Source organism: Alosa pseudoharengus, unplaced genomic scaffold (assembly GCF_046254945.1).
Source record: "Alosa pseudoharengus isolate Yale_2024_CS ecotype anadromous, Long Island Sound unplaced genomic scaffold, YU_APseudo_1.1 YU_APseudo_1.1_scf_11, whole genome shotgun sequence".
NCBI lineage: Eukaryota > Metazoa > Chordata > Actinopteri > Clupeiformes > Clupeidae > Alosa > Alosa pseudoharengus.
The window spans coordinates 28,851,210-28,873,501 of NW_027468576.1; the positions used below are offsets into that span (position 1 = coordinate 28,851,210).

General features: G+C 40.4%; 2 protein-coding genes and 2 long non-coding RNA genes across 13 annotated transcripts in view; all 4 read left to right on the top strand.

Annotated features, from left to right (window-relative positions):
• Positions 1–2,983, top strand: part of LOC143117178 (myosin IXB) — a 46,570-nt gene extending 43,587 nt beyond the window's left edge. For 7 of the 10 annotated variants that reach the window (XM_076278726.1, XM_076278730.1, XM_076278729.1 and 4 more), the window contains 3 exons: positions 113–231; positions 996–1,186; positions 2,004–2,983. In XM_076278726.1, coding sequence (XP_076134841.1) covers positions 113–231; positions 996–1,186; positions 2,004–2,440 — 747 coding nt within the window. In that variant the 3' untranslated portion in view covers positions 2,441–2,983. Of the gene's footprint in view, positions 1–112; positions 232–995; positions 1,200–1,343; positions 1,406–2,003 lie in introns of all 10 variants that reach the window. The other 3 variants (XR_012985954.1, XM_076278735.1, XM_076278736.1) reach the window with 3 other exon arrangements.
• Positions 2,984–8,166: 5,183 nt separating this feature from the next.
• Positions 8,167–12,239, top strand: LOC143117179 (uncharacterized). Its single transcript, XR_012985955.1, has 9 exons — positions 8,167–8,229; positions 8,365–8,637; positions 8,776–9,078; positions 9,283–9,390; positions 9,466–9,570; positions 10,246–10,353; positions 10,452–10,556; positions 11,770–11,823; positions 12,023–12,239. It is a non-coding gene; the product is annotated as an uncharacterized LOC143117179 (long non-coding RNA).
• Positions 12,240–13,461: 1,222 nt separating this feature from the next.
• On the top strand, positions 13,462–14,462 carry LOC143116434 (uncharacterized). The gene is made up of 2 exons (XR_012985778.1): positions 13,462–13,546; positions 14,330–14,462. It is a non-coding gene; the product is annotated as an uncharacterized LOC143116434 (long non-coding RNA).
• A 1,770-nt stretch (positions 14,463–16,232) lies between these two features.
• On the top strand, positions 16,233–21,653 carry use1 (unconventional SNARE in the ER 1 homolog (S. cerevisiae)). The gene is made up of 8 exons (XM_076278737.1): positions 16,233–16,361; positions 17,275–17,324; positions 17,440–17,518; positions 17,864–18,016; positions 18,369–18,384; positions 18,481–18,511; positions 18,903–19,065; positions 20,091–21,653. The coding sequence occupies exons 1-8, from the start codon at positions 16,260–16,262 to the stop codon at positions 20,271–20,273; spliced, it is 777 nt and encodes a 258-aa protein (XP_076134852.1). The 5' UTR covers positions 16,233–16,259; the 3' UTR covers positions 20,274–21,653.
• Positions 21,654–22,292: the final 639 nt, after the last annotated feature.

The following is a 22,292-nucleotide window of genomic DNA, read 5'->3' on the forward strand; positions in this document are numbered from 1 at the left end:
TTTCCTCCTACTCCACTAACTCAGAATACACTGCATCGTGGTCATCATCCACCCACAGCTCATCGTTCCGGTGCTTCGCTAACCTGTCTTTGTCTGGCCTCTTCCTCCCCAGATGAGAGAGAAGCCGTCGTCTTCAGACCTGTGCGTGGTACCCGAGAACGAGCCGATCGACTCGGACGCGGAGGCAGAGAGAAGCTTGGTGGAGAGGATCAAGTCCATCAAACAGGAGAAGTACAGAACCTTTCTACTATATGCTTGACTTTACTATGTTAAAGTAGCCCAGATAGATCAGACTCTTGTGCAAACCAACTTTGGTGCAATGTTCTCTCACCTGAATGAGCCCTTTCTGATTTGTTGCGAGACTGGTTTGTGCACTTATGACAAGTGATTCTTAGTTTATTTAAGTTGTTAATTCAGTGCACTTAATCCGTTTGAATTGGGTAAACAGACAATATATTTAATTTTCTAAGTGTGACTAAAGGAAGTCGATGGAAAAAGAGACAGGGTGCGGAATGCTCTGAAATGAAATCATGAAAAATCATTGAACCACTGAAAGGAAAGGACTGTTCACACAAGGAATGAAAACTATAATGAGAACTTTAACTAACGATATGAGCATCCACACTGACTAATGATGTTTTAATGTGTTAATGAATGTGACATCTGAAATTTGATGGATTCTGACTGGCAGTCAACTTTTTATTGTTTTTTTTTGTTTTTTTTTATTGTGCAAAATCTCTGAAAGTGATCCCCCAACAATATCGTTCTTCATATCATTATTGTTATAGGTTTTGTGTGAACGTCAATTCACATTAGCATATTAGCTAGAGCGATACTTTTCTTTGTCGTTATCGCTAACTTATAGCTATCGGTCTTGGTATGAACGGCTCTTAAGAGAAATAGTCCCCAGGTTGTTGTGTGTGTTTGTCCACACTTTTCTGAGGTTGTTAACCTCTCTGCTCTCCTGTGTGTGTGTGTCTGATATCGTGTCCCAGAGAGGAGCTGGCTTTTAGGCTGCCTGAGCTGGAGCAGCCCGGCTCGGACCAGGAGAACCTGGACTCTGAGGCGTCGCTGAGCTCCGAGAGCCTGCTGGACGACCGCGTGGCCACCCCTACCCTCACTACCGGCCCCCCACCCACCACCACCACCACCACCAGCAGCAGCAGCAGCACCACCGAGACGGAAGGTCAGTATTAAAGGTACAGTCTTGCTGCCTCTCCCATTCCAACTGTGAACCCCCCCCTCCCCCTGACCTCTCTAACCCCTTTCTGGCTTTTCTCACGTGCGCTTCGGTGATCCAACGTATGGTCCTCCCCCCCTCCCTGTCGTTTTTTGTGGTGCAGGTCTGGAGAAGCTGGTGGTGGTGCATTTAAAGCGGGTGCCGGTGCCCTCCGCTCTGTAGCAGGTTGTTATCGTCTCCAAGAGTCTTTCGTGCCAACGCAAGCTGCATGAGTTTTATGTTATGCATGTTTCTTTCACACAAAGACATTCCTGGTCTCCTCAAACCAAGAAGAAATTGTTCGATCTCGTGTAAATGATTTCTGATCCTGACAGTAGATGGTCTTATGATCCAACTATTAGTATTGAGTTATCCAATAATAGTAGTATCCAATAATCTTGAGAAAAAGCTTTTTCTAACAATACAGCATTTGGGTAATCCATAAATTCCTTTATTAGCACTACCATAACATAACAAAATATTATTGCTTTTTATTACATTTACGTTATTACGTTAATTACGTTAACCTTTAATGATTTCTAATTTATAGGACTCAGAATGATGACCATTAATAAAATGTCAGGAATTTCTGTGGTTCTGTACTAATGGTATATCACGCGTTAGCATGATTTTCCTTTCCGTTCACAGTGAATGTACTGTCACATTTTCTGTTACTCATTTGTCATGTCTACGTCAGTAAAAAAATTTTCATCTTTCTCCGACTCTTTCTTTGCTCATGAGCTGATGTTCCTGCCCGTTACTCATCCGCTCCACTGTCTTCCAGGCAGGACGCCAGTAGCGGCGCGCAGGTCTCGTCCCGTGTGTCCCCCCAAACCCGCAGACCTGCCTCAGCGCCCCGCCGCCCCAGCCGAAAGCACCTCGTGGCTGACTGCCGTGCGGCAGCAGATCCAGCGCCGCCACCCCATCATCCCCGGCACGGTGCGGCTGCCCCCCGGCGTCGCCCCCTCCGCCGCCGCGTCCACCACGCCGGCCTCGCGCCGCGCATTCCTCACCATGGTGCAGCGGCGCGAGCACCCAGGCCGCCGCAAGGACAGCATCCAGTCGCTCTACATCGCCCCCGGCAGCGACCTCAGCTCCACGCCGCCCTCCCCGTCGTCGGCGTCCCTGCCCTCCCCAACCTCCACCAAGGTCAAGAGGCGATTCTCTGACCCGGACATCCCCTTCATAGATGACTATTCTCCTGCGGGAGAGGCGGACTGAGGATGCGGCTGAGAAGTGGACAGCTGTCTGGATGGCCCCCCACCTGTCCTCGCCAGGTGTGAAGCACCCTTTCGAAACCTCTAAGACTGGCTCAACCCGCTGCCATCTCAAACCTGGCCATGGTGCTCCTGATACCCAGGCTACCACCAGCTACACTCACTCAATGAGACACAAAGGAATGCTATACCATCTTGTGTTTTTTTTTTTTCTTGTTTGTTGTTATTTCTCACAAAGCACTTTTTAATGCTGTTAATATATTGTTTTTTAAGACCATTAATGCTGTGCTTCAGGCACGTAAACGGTTCCTGAGGCCTGATTTGTTCCTAGTCGTAGAGGTAGTACCATAATGTTAATTGTCATGATATTGCACCTTTTCATTCCCTGGTATGATCTTTTCATTGTAGAACCAAACCAGCTGTGGACATTTAATCAGTTGTGCCTTCATCAACAACTTAGCACAAATTGATACATTCTCTCCTCTTCAGCATTGATTAATAATGGATGGATCTTGTATGGTTTTCATGTTATTGGGGGCGGGGGGGGGGGGGGTACAAAATCTAGACATGTCCAACACAGGACCAAACATTCGCTATGCTGGTGGGTTGGGGAATAGGGTACAGGGGTTGGGTTGAGATTGCATTTACTGCCCTGTTCTTGCCCCCATATCTCTGTCTACATTGAGATGTTCAGCACACTGCTTTCTGCTAACAAAGGGAAAATGGGAGCAGCACAAGCCACTTTCTCTGAGATGATAAACAAAACCGCTTACCCCACCCAGGGCCCCCTATTTTTAATCAACTTTCCTCTAACTCCTTCATCGTGTCGCTCGTGTTAACATTTCTACATCTCCGTGGCTTCAGTGGACTGATGGACACTCTTTTGTGAAACCGGATTTTTTTATTTAACATGGACGTATTGAAGGATAAGCCCTTCCGGTTGAAAGCCATGGTGTTTTAAAATACTAATGTCATTAAAACTGCTGATGGACTGAGGTTGTGCTGTACTGAATGAATGCTGGTCTAGTCTTGATTGGATGTGTGTTAATCGTGGATTATACAGAAAGTGTCGGTGTGGATCATTCTTGTTGTCATTAGTGATGCCTTTTGCGTTTTAAGACTATGGAGGAATGATTAACTCTTTTATTTTCTTACAATACAATTTGTACTGGCTGCAGGTTTTGAATGTCCAGTGTTAATGTATATATTTATTGTAGTCGTACATCTCCCAGTTGCTCCGTAAAGGCCTGAAGCTTATGCACCCTTTGGACCATAATGTCTATACATAATACATTTTGAGAACATTTCCACCACCTAGTGTCGTCTGTGTGTATCACATGTTGAAGGCCTCAGTGCTGTGGTGGACAAACACCATGAGCAGGATCACAACTATGGTATGCCATAACAGCGAAAATCTAACCAGTCAACATCTCCGTAAAGATATGTTTTCTAGCCATCTTTTCAGTCTACATTATGATCTGAATCTTTTTCGATCATCTGTTTCCCTCTCCTAAAGCTGGTCTCTGATTCAGGAACTGTAAGTTGTTGAAGATTTCCTACTAGCCACTAGCCACCACCACCACGGTGCAAAGATTTAGACACTCACATATTGCCCACAATTCATCCTCATGTGAGATGAAAGTTTTATTTGGACAAGTTAATTGTAATTAGTATAAGGTCCACTGTGATGCAGGTGCCTTACTTTAAATTTCACTCATATGCAACTGGCTTGAAACTGGTGCATGCATTCTTTCTTTTGTGATCTGATCTTTTGTAATAATTATGTTGTACTTATTAAATAGTTCTGAGATTAATATACTTCCAGGCACATATGAGGTAATCCACACCTACAGCATTCTTCTAGCACCTGCATCCAAATGGGTGGGAAATGTCTTCTAGGAAGGCAGAGTGGGATATGGATTATTGTTATGAGCATGAGGTCATGACCCTTTGTTTCCATCCAGGTTATCTAGAGCTTGCACGACAGGATTTCATTACTTGTTCCTGCCGTCAGAATGATCTGCTGTGTTCTATTTTGGACGGAGAGGCAGGCCAGATTTCCTATAGGGCCATCCATCCACCTGATCCACTTAGGAGTAGTGACAGACTTGGTACAATTTTTTTTCTCATGGCTTTCTTTACTAGATGGCCACAATGAGACATAAGATGATTACTCAGTGAACATAAAGTGTTTTGGCTACATGTAAAATTCCTAGTATCACATTTGCAATCCAAATGTGAAATACAGGAGAAAGCATCCACCACAACAAATTTGACTGTATAGTTCAGTGTTTTTCCTTTTCTGTGTCATGGCACATTTTTGACAGTGAAAAATTCCATGGCACACCAACAACCCAAATATTACAAAAATGAAATGTAGCTTACTATAGCCTAACTTTCTTATAATATTCAAGACTCCAACAAATGCAAGTCCCTTAAAATCGCCTGTATGCAAGACCCTTTCAGTAAAATAAACGCATGGAGAATTGTGTAGGGTATTTTTTGTGAGCATAACAAAAGAACAATGGGTTAAATATTTTTTAAATTGTCCTATTATATGTCCATGACAGAAATGAAAAGGTAGCCCTGTAGTTTGTCAGATATTAAAAAAGATGGTTTTCAAGTATCAAGACTAATTTCATTACATTGACAGCATACTACCAACACCACAGCCACAACAATTATTTGACGGAAGTTTATCATTTTGAGCCAATGAAGTGAAATCAGATAGATCATCAGGTGTGCCGTGGAAAACTCTCACAGCACAGTGGTTGAAAAACAAGGGTCTAGTTTGCTAAACATCAAGGAAATCTAAAACTAAAGAGAAAAACAGGGTCAAAGGTGAAGATCCGACAAACAGTACTGACAACTAATCTAAAAATTACATATAGTATCAGTTGTGCTGTATGACTGAGGAGACATTGTAGACTTGTGCTTGATGCTACTAGTGGGATCTACTGTACATACACTTGCAGCCTGTTTGCACCATGTGGAGCAGAACTCTAAAGTACAAAAGCAGCAATTATTATCTCTTTTCAACAAGTTACAAGTTCTTAAAGTTATTGTGGCTAAGCATGGGGACTGTGGTGCATGCATTGGGTTGTGTTTTGCTAAATGTCTTAAGTTATTGTGTAACTTCTTCACCTGAAATGCCAGGGTCATAGAGAGTTGTTTATGAGCAGAATATCTCTACAAGACTCAGCATCCACCACAGAAATCTGGAACATGCAACCAAATGGGATACGGATGAACTTGAGGAAGGAATGGTAGGATGGACTATGATGAGTTTGAGGTCATGACTCATTTTGTTTTCATCCACGGTATCTGCAGGTTGCATTACTCTTTGATTGATATGTATTCCTATCTGCTAATACTATTTCCCGAACAGCAGGCCAGGGTCCAGGGTTGGTCTCATTTGGGAGATGCCCAAACTTAGCCTGTGTTGCCACATAGCCTGAGATAACATACATTTATACCAAATCAATGTACAAACTGTATGGCATGAGAGGATTGCACGATTTGTACACATTTTATGATTGGTCAACATTTATTACCCTGTACACCTGTAGAGAGGCATAAACAGGCTGATTAAACACTAAAAGCTAAAGTTGAAATCAAGCTAAATGAAACTAAGAATCAGATCATTCCATGGAAAGTCAGATCATTACATTACATTTGGCTGACACATTTTTAGCCAAAGCGACTAACAACATGGTAAACAGTTTAAGTTTTAAAGCAATTCTCAACAATTTTAGGACAATTTAAAAAACAGTACAGTAAGAGTACAGTAAGAATAAGTGCATCAGTGAGTTCTGTTTTTAACAGTTACATGTCAGTTCAAGACGGCTGGTGAGTGCTAGGATCAGCAAGACTTGTTGTAAGTGGTGCTATGAGAGGAGATGTTCTCTAAAGAGCTGGGTCTTCAGGAGTTTTTTGAAAATGGAGAGGGATGTCCCTGCCCTTGTAGGAACTGGCAGTGTTTTCCACCAACGAGGAACAACAGATGAGAAAAGTTTGGATTGGCCTGAGCGTACCGGTGGTAGAGCTAGACGTCGTTCGTCTGAGGAGCGCAGCGGTCTGGAGGTAGCGTATGTCTGTATGAGGGCATTCAAGTAGGTGGGAGCAGGACCAGGGGCCCAAGCGGTCAGAGGGCCCTGAAGCCCAAGCCTTTGCCGGGAATCATTGCCTCCATATCAACAAATCAGGATGTAGGCTATGAATCTGATTGAATTTAGTATTGGCCATCCCCAAAATGCACCAGAATACAGGAAATCAAACAAATTAAAAATGTTCTAAGGGGAGGACCCCCAAACACCCCCTCCCACATATAATATACGTTATAATAATAATATACAACAATAAGTGGGGGGCCCTTAATACATCTGATGGGCCCAGGGGCCCGAAACTTCATAATCCGCCCATGGCCATAGGTAGCCAGTGTAGCTGGATGAGCAGCGGGGTAACGTGCCCTTTTGGGTTGGTTGCATATACCCTCACTGAAAAAATAACATGCAAGAATTTAAGCATTTGCATAAACTAAATCAGATAAGTCCCATCTTCATTTCTGATTTCCCCCACACTTAAAAATAAAGTTGAGAAAATACAATGAAACATGACTAGACAAGGAAAGTCACACGAAAAGTGCTGAAGACGTGAGTTCAACACAACATCACACAACACAACATCAACATTTATCATAGATTTTGGTCATTTGATCATATAATCAACATCTTTTGTAATATTTGACTGTCTATTATTGGATTAGGTACTATGAACCCACTTGGAGTAGAGTGGGCATGCTAGATAAGAAATGGGTGAAAATTGCTTTGGAATTTGTAAATCAGGCATTGAAATGGGCATTGACATCATACAGTCTTCCTACAAATAGTCATTGGGCCTGTGGGGCTTTTAGGACTGCTTACATCTTTCCCCCAGCTTTTAATGATGTGAATGAAGAACATTTTGAAAGATTTCATGAAGATATTAAAACTAGGCCTGTGTGTGACTGCATTCCTTGCAACCCCTGGCACTAGCCCTGTCCTCTCGTGAGAAAGAACGTCCATCCTGAGCAAAGTTCAGTCATGCTGGCAAAGTCCCCAGGAAATGTGGACTTTCCTTTTTTTCATTCAGTGTTCTACTGTTTTACTGTTTACAGTGTTTCATTCTTGAGCTTTGGATCACATGCAGCTTCTCCCTTTACTGTGAATGTAAACAGATTACTTTGAAGTGACAACAATCCTAAAACAAACAAACTTATATGGAAATGTATAAATGTATGTTTTTTTATTATTATTATTATTATTACTTATTTGACATTTATTTAACCAGGGAAAAGAACACATTGAGAATATCTTTTTTTTTATAAAGTGGGCCCTAGCCAAGAAGGCAGCACACAGAAAGACAAAAAAAAAGACAGCAGACATAACAAACAAAAAAAACTGAAACAAAAATATGTTTTGTGATTATCTGAAGAGTGTGTTGAATGATAAATGAAAACGAAATGTTATTTTTTATTATTATTGTTTGTTATTGTCTCATAGGAGATGCTGTCTTTGTTTTAGTGCCATTGTTTCCTTCTGGATGGTGTGCTTATTGTTTCCTATTCGAGATTTATCTGTGTTGTTCAGACTTTAACAGGAATCTTGTAAGTATTCTTTGGCTGTCGGTGGGCGTAGAAATGACCACCCTGACCCCTTTTCTCCACACTTCCCCAACAGGGACCACTCAGCAGAGACATGGCACTTCAGCAACAACATCATATTCTGCTCCAGTGTCTTCCACTGGTGCTGCTGGGTAACTACACATTTAAACCTATATTATAAAACCATAAATGACAGTACGATCATTCATTTAGCATCTCATAAAGTACAATTCTTTTAAGTTAAGTTGTGTTTTTACGCTTTTATGCTGACTTTTGTTTTGTTGCAGTTACCTCTCTGCATGCACACACTGTAAGAGTCCAGCCCAGTCAGCTGTTTGTGGAGCTTGGTTCTGCCTTCAATCTCAGCTGTTCCACAGATTGCCCTGGAGGACATGCCTCCTGGGTAACTCAGGATGACAGTGACTTTACTACAACTGAAGGAAGACAAGGAGTTGTCCTCTCTGTTTTATCTACACATGAATATCATGCTGGAGATTATGTTTGTATATCACAATGCAAACAGCAACACAAGAAGGCTTCTGCCAGACTAAACGTCTTTTGTGAGTTTAATATGCTGCAATTTCATTGATTTTTGTAAGGCTGGAAAAGGCTGATTTTGCATGATTTGTGATTTATTATACTGTTTTAGGCATATATTGGTAATATACTTTTTATGTTTTTATACTTTTTTCTTCAAGCCTTTCCTGACCCTGTGTTGTCCATGGCTCCTCTGAATCCTGTATCTGGACAGTCTGTGCAGGTTAATTGCACAGTTAGTGTTTACTGCAGTGATAACTACGAAGTGGACATCAAGCTGTTTGGAGAGGATGAATTGAGTGGGCCAATGTATACGTTTTGCGATGAATCCAATATTTGCAACCACATGCTGTCTGCTACAGATCGAAGAGGAGGAGAGAGAGTTCACTACACCTGTTCGGCAGAGTTCACAGTTTCCATGCGTACTATTAGAAAAACTGCAAATATGACAATACAGTTTCAAGGTAATTGTAATACACAAAACAATAGAATGGTGTCTTTTTAGTCAGTATTTTAATTTCAGAGTATATAATTGGTTCTTATACAATAATAATGATGGTCATTTTGAGTTGTCAGATACTGTGCTTGAAACTTTATCATTTTTGTTATGTTTTTGTTAGCTGAAATGTGTATCTGAATATGTGTACGTATATGTATTATATTCTTAGACATTAGAGTTGTGGACTCTACGCAGTATACCACCCCAACTATGGCCTCTTTGACCAGCAGTGCTGCAATATCAGTGGAGTCAATAACTGAAACATCCCCCGGGAAGAGTAAGTCTGTACATTTCTCTGTCTATATACTTTGATATAGTAGGCTACCTTAAATCCACCTTGTGTTTATTCCAGATGCTATTGGTACAGAGCCGAACCATCCTGATACAACTCCAGATTCAGTCTCTTCAGGACAGACCACTTCATCTGAATCAATGACCAGGTCACCCCGAGGGGAAGGTACTACTCTTTTTTTTTCATTATTATTTTTTATTTATTTTTATTTTATTTTACAGGTGAGTTTTCATAGGGAGCCCTGGGCTCGCAAAAGTAAAAAAGTACCCTAAGAACAACAGTATACAAAAAAAGGATACAACAATAACAAGACAGGACAAACAATACAATATTAGATATTCTGACTTTTCACGCCTTTTTTTTCAAATATCTTCTCAACAACCATGTGTGATCATGCCATCTGCCATTATTACAAATACCAACAACCTTTTTCAGGGATTACATACTGATAAAGTACTCCTTAAACTCAAGGTTCGCCTGATTTGCTTATCAGGCCTAAAATTCAAAATGTGGAATAAGAAAAATTCCATGTTCAAATCTCAGTATGACTTAGGGTTCATAGTTTGCATATTAGCAAAACTGCAAATACGACAATACAGTTTCAAGGTTATTATAAAACACAAAACAACAAAATATCGTCATTCTTGTCAGTATTCTAATTTCAGAGTATATAATTGGTTCTAATTACCGGTATATGTTTTTGAAAATGTTGAATTAACTGATGATCCTTTTGAGTTGTCAGATACTGTGCTTGAAACTAACGCATTTTTGTTATATGTTTGTTTCTAGCTGAAATGTGTATACTGAATATGTGTACGCGTATATGTATTATATTCATAGACATTAGAGCTGTGGACTCCACGCAGTATAACACCCCAACTATGGCCACTTTGACCAGCAGTGCTGCAATATCAGTGGAGTCAATAACTGAAACATCCCCAGGGGAGAGTAAGTCTGTACATTTCTCTATATTTCGGCACATTAGTATCACTATTCTTTATACTTTGATAGTAGGCTACCTTAAATCCACCTCGTGTTTATTCTAGGTGCTATTGGTACAGAGCCGAACCATCCTGATACAACTCCAGATTCAGTCTCTTCAGGACAGACCACTTCATCTGAATCAATGACTAGGTCACCCCGAGGGGAAGGTATACTCTCTCCGAGTCCTTTGTTCAAATATCTTCTCAACAACTACCATGTGTGATCATGCTATCTGCTATTATTACAAATACCAACAACATTTGTTAAGGATTACATTACATTACATTTGGTTGATGCTTTTTAACTAAACCTTTTCCATTCTTTCATACTCATTGAACATCAATGTATGTTTGCCTGATTTGCATATCAGGCCTGTTATGGTAAATGTGGAATAAGAAAAGTTCTGTGTTCAAATCTCGGAATGACTTTGTGTTTTAACAGTTTTCTCATTCATAAAAATGTAGGTTATTTCAGGAGTCAATGAGTTGGAGCATTTTCTCTCTCAGATTTCAGGAGGTGGTTAACACAAGTGTCCCACTGCACCAATGAAGCAATGGATTTTTCCCCCTTTGTGCTCACATTTGACATGTAGTGAAAAAAAAATACTTAAAAGAATCTTGTTTGACACAACTGATATTGCAACTTCCCATTAAGGGTGTGCTTTCCTGATGGGCCACGTCAGGAAGCTCAAAGTGTGATTACAGGCAGATCATCATCCCTTTTAGATTAACCTTACAGGCACACCTCTGGATATTTTGGATGTTTTGACTGGAACATATAGGCCCTGTTTCAAAAAGGTTGTGTCCTGGAATTGTTTACTCAACAAGTGAAAATGTTAATTAGCGGGAAGAGCACTGGACACAGTTTGGGGTTGAGAACAAATTAGCAATAACCTCTCTTCGCCAAAAACAGTCCAGTTTACAGGCATGGACAGGAGCATGAAGGCTATAAGACAAGTACAATAGCCTCATTACAAGACATTTATAGCTGGGGGAATTACCAGAACAAGGCAAGAGTTTACTGAAAGTTTCGCTGATTTTAAACCTAGCGAGGTATTCCCAGCAGCAGAGGAAATGGGGTGTTGGAAAGATCAAGTAGCAAAATGTCACCTTGTGCCCAGGCTTAAACCTTGGCAAACATTCCCACATTGTCCTGCATGTTGGGGTTTTGTTGGCACTCACTCACCCCATGACCAGCAGTGGCTAGAAGTGATCTTCCTGTACCTTCTCATCATTTGTGTTGCCCCCATGCACAATTCCACCGTCACTGGGTCTGTGTAGTAAAGGGCCAGCGGTGTTACTTTTCCAGTAGAATCTGTTTCAGTACTCAACGCCTAATTCAATATATGGCAAAATAAATGAAAAGAATGCCATTTTACAGGTTCAACTTCACTGACTCATGACTACAGAGAGGACCCCAATGCTATGAAAGCAGGTGTGTAACATTTTCCATTACAAACTTTTAAATATTTTCTCAGGACTTTAATGAAGAGGGTAAATTAGTTGGTTGAATAGTCCTCCGCTGAAACTGATACTGAAATTTCACATCCATTAAAAGTTAGTGTGTGTGTGTGTGTGTGTGTGTGTTAATATCTGAGTGTAATAAAGAATTTAAATATGTCTTTTTGTTTCAGTGGAGACTGTCTCCAGACTCACCACTTCAACAATAGGTACCACTGGTGCACTTTTGTTTTCTGCTATGGGAATAGTGATTTACGCATACAAGTATGGAAGGAAACTACCTTGTCTTGGAAGTTCTCGAAGAAAAGAAAACGCTGATGAATTAAAAGAAGTGTCATGAAATTCAATAGGTTATATGTAGCATTTGATAACACAAAAGAAACAGAAACATTCAATGTGGTCTTATTAATGCAATAAATATTAATTCTCTATTTGCTAAAATGAATAAAATATGTTGTATATTTGACATTCTCTTTGACATTGACTCTTTTTTTTAAAATTATGATTAATTGTCAACATACACAAAATATTGGAAGACAAAGGTTTTTGCATCTATTTTATGCCAGTGATTAAATATGTTGGTGCCCATCTTTCAACTTACAGTATAAGTCTACCTACTAACAATTTTGACTGCAAAATAAATGCCATTAGTTCATCTAAATGCTGGGTTTAAAAAAGGACAGGCCTCATTATTAGACATAGGCCTTGGATTTTGTTAGTATACCTGTTTGGAAAACACTAATTGGATGAAAATCTCCAAGGTGAAGAAATGAAAACTAAGCTGATGAGCCTCTGTCACACAAGATGCAATGGCCTAAAACTGTTGACACTTTGTACGGTGTTTTCGGGCATATGCTGCATTTTCCCAGCGGAAAGGTCCTTGAGAACATCGCCTCATGTGGGAACAAAACCTGAGAAACTTGGGGAAGATTTTGCTAATAGAGTCTCTCAGTTATTCTTCTTTCATGAGCACCGACCTCAAGCTGCTTTCAAAAAAATACAGTAGGCCTAGTTTATTTAGGATTAATGCAGACATCCCAACCTCCAAAAAGTCATTTCAGGGAGGTATCACGAAGCCCCCCCCCCCCCCAAAAAAAAAAAAAGATTCATATGTTCAATAATGTCTAGTCAGGACAACAAATAAGGAAGGCCTATAGATATAAATTGTGAAAATAAAATATGTACACTGTAACAAGATTCCGTGATTTTCACAGCATCACTGCTGTTTTTGGGGAAAATGTGTACTGTATTTGTGAATACAGTATGTTGCTGTGGTTTCGCTATGAATTATGGTCAAAAATGGTCAAACTACAGTAATAAAAATTTGCTGCGAATCATAACACAGTAATAAATCTGACTCCTCCCTCACTTGTCAGCTTTTTGAAAATTTTGAAAAAACATGGCGGAAAATCAGTTGGGGTTTTCTGTTTTCTTTTTGCACATAAATACAAAGTTAAGCTCCCAGATAGCAAGGTGACATTGATATTATGTTGATTTTCCATCCAAATCATCATTTTGAAAAGATATTGAAAAGGCATGGATTTATGGTTTACTGGGAAATTTTGACGTGGTGATTGAAACGTGCACCGCGCGACGACGTTTGAACTGTCGGGCGGGAGATCATTTTTGAGCAACAGTTCAGTCAGTCAGACCAACGGTGTTCAGCACTCTGACAAGTTCGCAGCTCCACCTTAATGGTAAGCAAGCATTTATTTATGTAACGTTAATGTTTCATTGTGAAAGTGTACTACATTAAATTCGGGCATGTGTACAGTCTATGTACGTTGTACTGTCTAACTTACAACTCATCCATGCTTGTTGGATCAACTAAGTAAGTAGCAGCTAACGTTAGGCTAGCTATCATAGTTGCTGTTGCTGTGACGGTGGCATTAACGTTAATGTTTTATGTTACGTTAACGTTATGGCAGTCTCATTTATATTAGGCCTACCTTAGTTCTCAGTAAGTTACAGTTTATTATATTCATATCATTTATATAAAACATTCACTAGTAGTGCTAGGCCTAGCTGCTAGTATGTTACTGTCACAAATGTTAGGCTGAAGATGATGTGCTGCTGGTTAAAGTTAACGTGGAGGTTTAGCTGACTTATGTAACGTTAACTCCCCGTAATCATGTACGGTTTTGTGAGTTTAATAGGCGAACTTTAGCAATATTGATATAAGTTAACTTTAAGTCACATCTGACTATCATTAACCGTTGTTCGGACGAACAGCGCGAATGGCTGTTGCTGCAAGCAAACATCATCAATGAGCTCACCCAGCTGGCTAACGTTAAATATACCTTGCGAAACTGAGTTATGCTAACACCTTCTTCAGCCTGGCATTTTGACAGTAAACTCAAAAAACATACAGTATATATATATAAATGATTATTCTAAAGTTTCACTTGTAAGTAGCCTTCAGTTTCAGTTGAACATTGTTATCTAACACTATTTATCTTTTCTTCCTCTATTTCTGCTAGGTGCTGCTTCACTCTGCTACTGGTGGTGGATCAGGCTGACTGCAACCGTTGGTCTAACGTTAGGATGCAGCACACGAGAATTTCTAAACGGAAAAAAGTGAATAAATGTACTTGCTTTTCAAACTGATAACAAGTTGTCAATGGTTATTTATGGAAGTTTGTGTAGCCTAAACCATACCTAGGCCTAGCCAAATTTATCCTGGCTGTAGATAAAGCAGGATATGAATTTCCCACAATTACTGTATATAATATTACAGCACTGGTATTACTACTGTACTTAGTTACAGTATGATCCATATGTACTGTGATTAAAAATACGGTAGACAATTCAATGCTGTATACATTACAGCACTGGTAGTACTACTGTAGTTTGCATTTACAGTATCAGGCATAGGTACTGTGATTTCATATACAGTAGGTGTACTGTAGAGTGAAATACAGCAACTTGCTGGTTATTTGCTGCCAGCAAGTTGCTGTAAATTTTACGTTAAACTTTTTACAGTGTAGATTTTGGTAGTTTGGTCTTTTCATGTAGCCTTGCCAACTAGCCATCTAGTAGGCTATAGGCCTGAATAATATGCACATGAATTGACATTGTTAAACTCATCTCAACATGTCTTTTGCAATCATTTAACCCGCTATGGACAATGCTAAAGTCACTGTTACAAACAGTGCAGGGTGCAAGACTAGGTCCATCATTATGTTTTACTCTTATGAGACAAGGGTAGCCTACACTTTGAAATGGGTCTTACATTTTCCTTTTTTTGAGGCACTGACTCTGCCATGACCCTCCTGTTTCTATAGCCTACACTGAACTGATTAATTAAGTTCGGGAGAAAAGAGATAGAAGCCCGCTTACACTGAAAACTGATTGGTTGATTTAGCGAAACAGGCCAATCAGGATCTCTGTCTTGGATGCGCTCAGACACACACGCACCACCCCTCCCTCCCTCCCATCGTGTGCGCGCTACACTCAGATGCACATGTGGTCTCGCATGCGCGCTCTTGATCGCTCACTCTAGATTCCGGGAGATTTGATCTAATTTGCGGGCGTCAGGGAGCCGCTATCAATATGCGGGAGACTCCCGGAACTTCCGGGAGACTTGGGATGTCTGTTAATCTCCGTAGCCTATGTTTTGTCGATTATTTTATCCCCCCCCCCCCTAATTCTGACTGCAAAACATGCTATAGGCTACGATCGCTGACACTTTTTATTTGTTGTAGCCTACAACGCATTTAGCCTCCATAGTGCCCCCTATGTTCTAAATGCACATTTGCCGAGTAAACTCATGCATATTTAAAATGCAAACTCATGGAGTAGGCCTACACTTATCACGTTTTTGTGAGAGAAAAAAAGATGTTTACTCGTTTAGCCCTGCATGAGTACCAGAATCATGTGTCCCCTAATGCAATATATGTTTATGTCTTTTGGTATTGTTAAATAGGCATATGCTATGCACGTTGATGTAAAGTTAATTTGTATTGCAATGTAATATTTAACATTTAAATTTAACAAGTCAAAATGATTGTTATTAGGCCTAAACATGAAACAAGCCCTTGTGTGCAGTGTCTAGTAGCCTATTCATGGGTTTCATCAGGTCCCTTTCCACAGGTGTATAAAATCAAGCACCTTAATTATCAATGCAGACTGCATGGTGATTGATTAATACACCTGTGGAAAGGGACCTGATGAAACCCATGAATTGCATCACCACATTGTGTAAATGGTAGGTAAGAAATTGAAGTCAAAGAAGAATGTCCATATATAACCATGATAAGCCAATTGAAGGGGGGAAAAAATCCATTCCAACATAAAAATCCAGCGGGAATAATAGGCTACACAATGCACTGGACTCTAAAGGCAGAAAAAAGACCAACCCCCTCAGAATCTTCTTGCGTAAAATCCTTGCGACACTCGGCAGGTCCAAACATGGCGGCGTCTAGGCTTGAAATAAATTTTATTAGGTTATTGTCGCGGTGCGAATCAATCGCTTCAGAAAAGCGAGGGGAAACGGAATGGAGACTTGAGAAGGTAATCCTAAATCCCTGTGCAGTCGATCTACTTGTGCTTATTTTGGTTGTCAGACTATGACGTTTTTATATTCAGTAGCTAACCCCATTTGCTATCTACTCTGTGCTAACTCAGCTAACTAGGAACGTAGCAAGCAAGCTTGAGCCACGTCGTCAGCACCTGAATCTGACAGCCGGGTGCAGCTGGTGTCCCTGATGCTTGTTTTGTGTGTAACATTACAGCGACAGCAAGTCTTCAGTATACTTCAAGTAGCAAATTAGATTTTAGGAATGTGGTGTTATTGATATAGGCAACGCAACCAAGGTGTCTATCCTTATATTTACGGAAATGCCTTTAGCATTTCTCTCATCTGTACTGCTATCAACCCCCCTGAAACAATGTCATGATAATATCTAGATGTAACCTTAGCGTTTGAGTGTTTCTTTTCATCATATGTTGTGATTACATTTCCTTGAAATCACATTTGATTGGGATCCACTCGACAATACCTAACATGAATAAACTTAATGCTAACGTTCAAGTTGTTCTCTCCCCATGGAAAGACTGACTAACAAGCTAACCAATGTTAACTAGGAATGGTTGTAATGTTCACAATTTGACAAAGCATCCAGAAGTCATGAATAGACCCGTGCTTTTCTTTTTTATTTAGCTAGTAGGAATTAGATGGATAACACGTAGCTTGCCAGGTGATTGGTTTGAAAATGTTGAGCAGTAGCCTAGATCACGCCTTCAGGACCCGTGCTGTTTTGTCTTCACATTAAACTCTTTAAAGCTTTTTCATTTTAATCAGGTAAGCGTTTTACAATGTCACAATGCTGTTAAGAGGCTTGTATAGGCTATGTCTGTAAATAGGGACAAACATTGCTGCAGTCATGTTTACAGAATGATGCAATCTGGATGCGTTCCCTTTCAGTATGTTGGTGCGCTAGAAGAAATGTTGGTGGCCTTGAGGAAAAGTCCAAGGTGCATTTTTTTGTCTTCTTGCTTTTTAATTAAATCATCTATCAACAATCATCCTTACAAACTGGGTAGAATTGCACTGACTACAAAAATCTGAACGAATTCTTACACCTTTCAGCAAACCAACTCCAGAGGTTTTAACAGATTACACTCGAAAAGTGGATTTCCTAAAGGGGCTGTTGGAAGCTGAAAAACTGGTTAGTTATACAAGCTTTATAAAACATTATGTACAACATTAAAGTGTAAGGAATGGTCAGAAAAAACGCATATAAATATTGAGAAGCATCTTAATTGTTCTGTCTTGTAGGCTGTTTTTATGGCCACCAATGTAGAAGTCTAGGAGATGCGACTGAAACTGCATGTGGCATTAACAGAACTGTAAACTCCAAGTAACAAGATCATTTTGAACATGTGTACAGTGTACAGCACTCAAATGAACAGTTATATTATTGGAAGCATGGTATATCCGTCCCAGTTAACTAAAACACTAAACATAAGTGTTTCTCTCCTTGACAAAGTGGATGTTCTGCTTTTTTGTGTAGTCCTCCACTGCCGAAAAGGCTTTGGCTAACCAGTTCCTGGCCCCAGGAAGGACCCCTACTATTTCCAATGAGAGAATGCCTGCTAGCAAGACGGTTCATATGCAGACCAAGGCCCGATGCGCAGGAGAAATGCGCAGTGAGCTCATGGGGAAGGTGAGCTGCACCTGAAATGAAGGCACTATTGCAGTACACCCTGCTGGGGTACTCATGTGCACTAAACCGAAAGATAATATAATGGTGAAGTAACCATTACATTCCTCTTTAGTTACTCTCTTAAAATGTTTATCTCCTGTCCTGTACTACCACACTCTTAACTCTACATGTGATCTGGTCAGAATTTGGTCCAACAACCATAGCCCTTGTCAAAAATGGTGCAAAGTCAATAGCTAGAAAGTAGAGAAATTTAGCCTGATGGAATTACCTTACAGATTGTGATTTTTAGTTTGCTGATGTCTTTGCTTTCCTGATATGAACTTCACATTCTTCCTTCTTTATTTACCCATAGGGGTCCTCGGTCACAGGTAAACATCTTTCATTTTCTCATTTCCGTTGTAAACCCAGTGTTTCGGTTATTGGGCAAAATATTAATTGTAACAAACTACTTATTTTCTGCATAGATTCACCTGAGTCAGACCTGCGACACAGAAGGTAAATTCCTCATATTTTCTGAGCTGAATTGGTTTAGCTGCCATATTTTTGTGCATGTAGGGCCTACTAATCATACAGATATACTTTATCAACACCTAAGTTGTCTCACAGATCTCACAAATATATGCCTTTATAAGGTGGTTCAAAATGTCATTTATAGTGGGATCATTTGTTGTAGTTCAGCATTATTATGGGCATGCTTAAAAATCGACTCATTTTAGGTAGTTGCCATGTAATATATTTAAATAGTATCCTAGTCTTTGGGGCACTGTCTTTTAACTGAATGACCTTGATAGTGGCTTGCCCTAGTCATTGAAATTGAGTAGCACCCTAGGTCTGGCGGTGTCAGCAGATCTGCCAGATCTCTGAGGCATCCCTCTCCTTCTCTTAGAGCAGTGCCTTTGGATGAGAGACAGTCTGCCACTGAGCTGGACGCCATCCTCCAGCACCACAACAACCTGCAGGAGAAACTGGCGGAGGACATGCTTAATCTGGCCCGCAACCTGAAGAACAACACATTGGCACAGCAGAACATCATCAAACAAGACAATCAGGTTAGCACTTCCAAATAAATACATTGTGCTGATTGTCTTTGTAGCTCACAAAAAGCTGTGTCTAGCTGTGTAAGGTATAGACCATAATAAAAGACAGTGAGATGGTATATTCAGATAAGAGTTGATTCACACAAGGCAGTCTTTCATGATTTGTGGGGTGAGGTAAACACCATAACATAAGATTCCTGTGTAATATTAGATACTGCATATCATTTTAAGATCACTGCTAGGTATGTCTAAAAGTATGTTCTCAATTGCTGTGTTTCACTGAAGTGTGATAAAAAATATCTGTTAAGATAAGAATTGCGTAGATTATTAAGTCAACTGCTGTAGAAAAATCATGCTAATGAAGTTTCTTGACCACGGTAAGAAACTTGTATCTTTAGGCAGAGAGGCTATTAAATTGAGTCACAAGGTGGCAGTAGTGCTGTAGGTCTGAGCTGATGTTTATTGGTTGCTAAGCAGATGTAGGATGTCACAGTTGAGGAGGAAAATTAATTATTCCTAATTTTACATGAGTTGTCATTGAACTTAAATAGACAAAAGTGCACTGCATTGAATGCTAAGTATACACTACCATTCAAAAGTTTGGAGTCACTTAGAAATGTCCTTGTTTTCATCATTAATGTTGTAAGTGACTGTTGTAGAAAGAAATGGCTGATCTTTAATGCAATATCTATATACGTATACAGATGCCCATTATCAGCAACCATTCATCCAATGTTCCAAAGGCACATTCTGTTTACTAATCTGATATCATTTTAGAAGGCTAACCGAGAAAACATTGGAGAACCCTTTTGCAATTATGTTATGCTATTTCCTTGCTCTGACGAGTCCTACCCACTGTGAAAAACATTTTGGAGAGTTTTGTGCACTAAGAGACACTTGTTATATTAGATTTGTAATCGTCCATTATGTTCTTTAGGCATTTTATGTACTAAGGTGCATTATGAAAGCTCAGTTGTAAGCCTGGACTAAAGATCACAGATCACAGCAGTGACCATTGGCTACTCTGTGTCTTTCAGACCCTGAGCCACTCTATGCGGCAGGCGGACGTCAACTTCGAGAAGCTGAAGACCGAGTCGGACCGCCTGGAGCAGCACGCCAAGAAGTCGGTCAACTGGTTCCTGTGGCTCATGCTCATCCTCGTGTCTTTCACCTTCATCAGCATGATCCTCTTCATCCGAATCTTCCCCAAGCTCAGATGATGACCTGTCTCCGCCCCGACGGCACTTAGTTAGAGTTAGAGTTTGGATTTTCTTTTTTTCCGTTTGCACACGAAGCATGTGTGGACGTACACTGCTAGAAGAAAAAAAAGAGAAGAGTCTGTCATCGTATTTATTTCAACAGAGGAGAGGTGAAGCAGACGAGGCTATTGTGTGGATCTGAGAGGACATGAACATGGTCAGTACGAAAGCCTTAATCGACACACAGGGGCTGCCCACTAGCAGTCTGCTGCTGTGATGCACAGCTCTGCGCACCAGTTGGACTAAACTGCACTGTCATCACAACACGTAATCTCTTTCCTCTATTCTATTACATGCATACATGCTGCAGATGCCAGAGCATAGCACACAGGACGACTCCTGGTTTCCATATCTGTCTCTCATGGTCTCATTTTCAGTTCTGTGTGAACCCTTGTCATCCATACATAACTTGTCCGGTTTGTGTCATTGATGCAGTCACGGGGTGTGGTATTCCAGTCATCTGTTTGTATTTGTTATCGTGTGTTGTTTTGTTCACGGCCTTATCACGCATGGATGGTTAGTTGAGTGTTTCAGTATGTTGGAGTACATTTTACACGTGGGATTTTCCTGTCTTGGCATCCAAGGCTGCTCCTTCGGTTGCTATTGTGGGTTGTGCATTGCTGTCCCCCCAATAATGTTTAACCACAGCTTGTTCATAGTGCCCCCTGGTGGATGACTGGCATTCCTGCAACTCTGAAGTGTTAAAGGAAAGGAACTAACAGTATGCTAGACTGCAGATATCACCCCCAAGTGTAACAGTGGCCTAATATGACTAAACTTGAAAATACCAGAGGGGGGGGGGGGGGGGGCTTAAATGGTCTCAAACAAAACTGTCTTAAATGGTCTCAAACAAAACTGACTGTTTTGGGAGCAGTCTGGCCTGTCCAAGCTTGTTGCTAAAAAGTTTAGTTGGATGAGTTGCTGTAGTTTGGAGGCAGGTCATGTGTTTCTTCCAGCCTGGTATGTCAAAGACCAAAGGGGGGGGGGGGGGTGTAGTAATAGAACAGACTCAGACTAAAACAAACCTACCTGAAGCTTCCCTGTTGTTTTTTTGACATGCTAAGAGTACTTTTAATCCTCGCCTATCTATAAACATTTGTCATTTTGGGAGTTTGTGGTTGATTGTCTGTCAAGCTGAATTCCTCATTCAGAGATTCGTTATAAAGATCTGTGTAATGGAAAAACCAATCATGTCTATTAAGACCTTTTCCCTAGAAAATACATTTCTTCCCATATCCCATACAGTTTCTGAGGAATTTTGTTGAAGGCGAAAAACGTCCACTCTCCATGTAGAATAAACTATATGAAGTGTTTTATTTTAATAAAATAACTTGAACTGAATCTGTCTTGAGAAAATCTGTCTGTCTGTGTGTGTGTGTGTGTGTGTGTGTGTGTGTGTGTGTGCGTGCGCATGTGTTCGAGATGTCTCAATTGGTTTGATAGATGAGTTTCTTGACAGTACTGTATCGTCACACTTGAGTAAACTTCGTTCCTTGTCTGAGGGCAGTGGCTTTTCCACACCCATTGTTTTTGTTTTTCTGTTGTGTTTTCTGTCCAGGGCAACAGCAAGGACATGGAAGGCACTCTGGGTGTGGGGATTTAGAGAGATGAAGTATGAGTTCATAATGACTATACTGTTGATGTTAATGGGCTAAAGTTTGAAAGGAAAAGGGGATTTCAGAGACTCCGTTAAACTATCATTACATTTCCTGTCTTATGCAAACTGAATAGTGGTCTTTTTCAGTTCTCAGTTCAAAATGTTTGGCTTGCTGCCAGTACGGCTAGGGGTTCAGAGGTTTAGTCTTGTGCTGCAAGGAACTGCAACTCAAGCACTGTGCAATGCCTCCAAATTCTTAATTTAAAAAACAATTAATGGAAGAATAACACAGGCAGGTGCACAGGTTATGCACACAGTAGTGTTATTATCCGTTGACCTCATGTAAACCCATCTGTCAAACTTGAGAGCTGTCATTTTTTCCC

Coding starts and splice junctions, on each gene's coding strand:
- use1 (XM_076278737.1), top strand. CDS start 16,260: ATGGCGGCGTCTAGGCTTGAAATAAATTTTATTAGGTTATTGTCGCGG. Junction 17,325..17,439: donor GCCTTGAGGAAAAGTCCAAG/GTGCATTTTTTT, acceptor TACACCTTTCAG/CAAACCAACTCCAGAGGTTT. Junction 18,512..18,902: donor TCAGACCTGCGACACAGAAG/GTAAATTCCTCA, acceptor TCCTTCTCTTAG/AGCAGTGCCTTTGGATGAGA.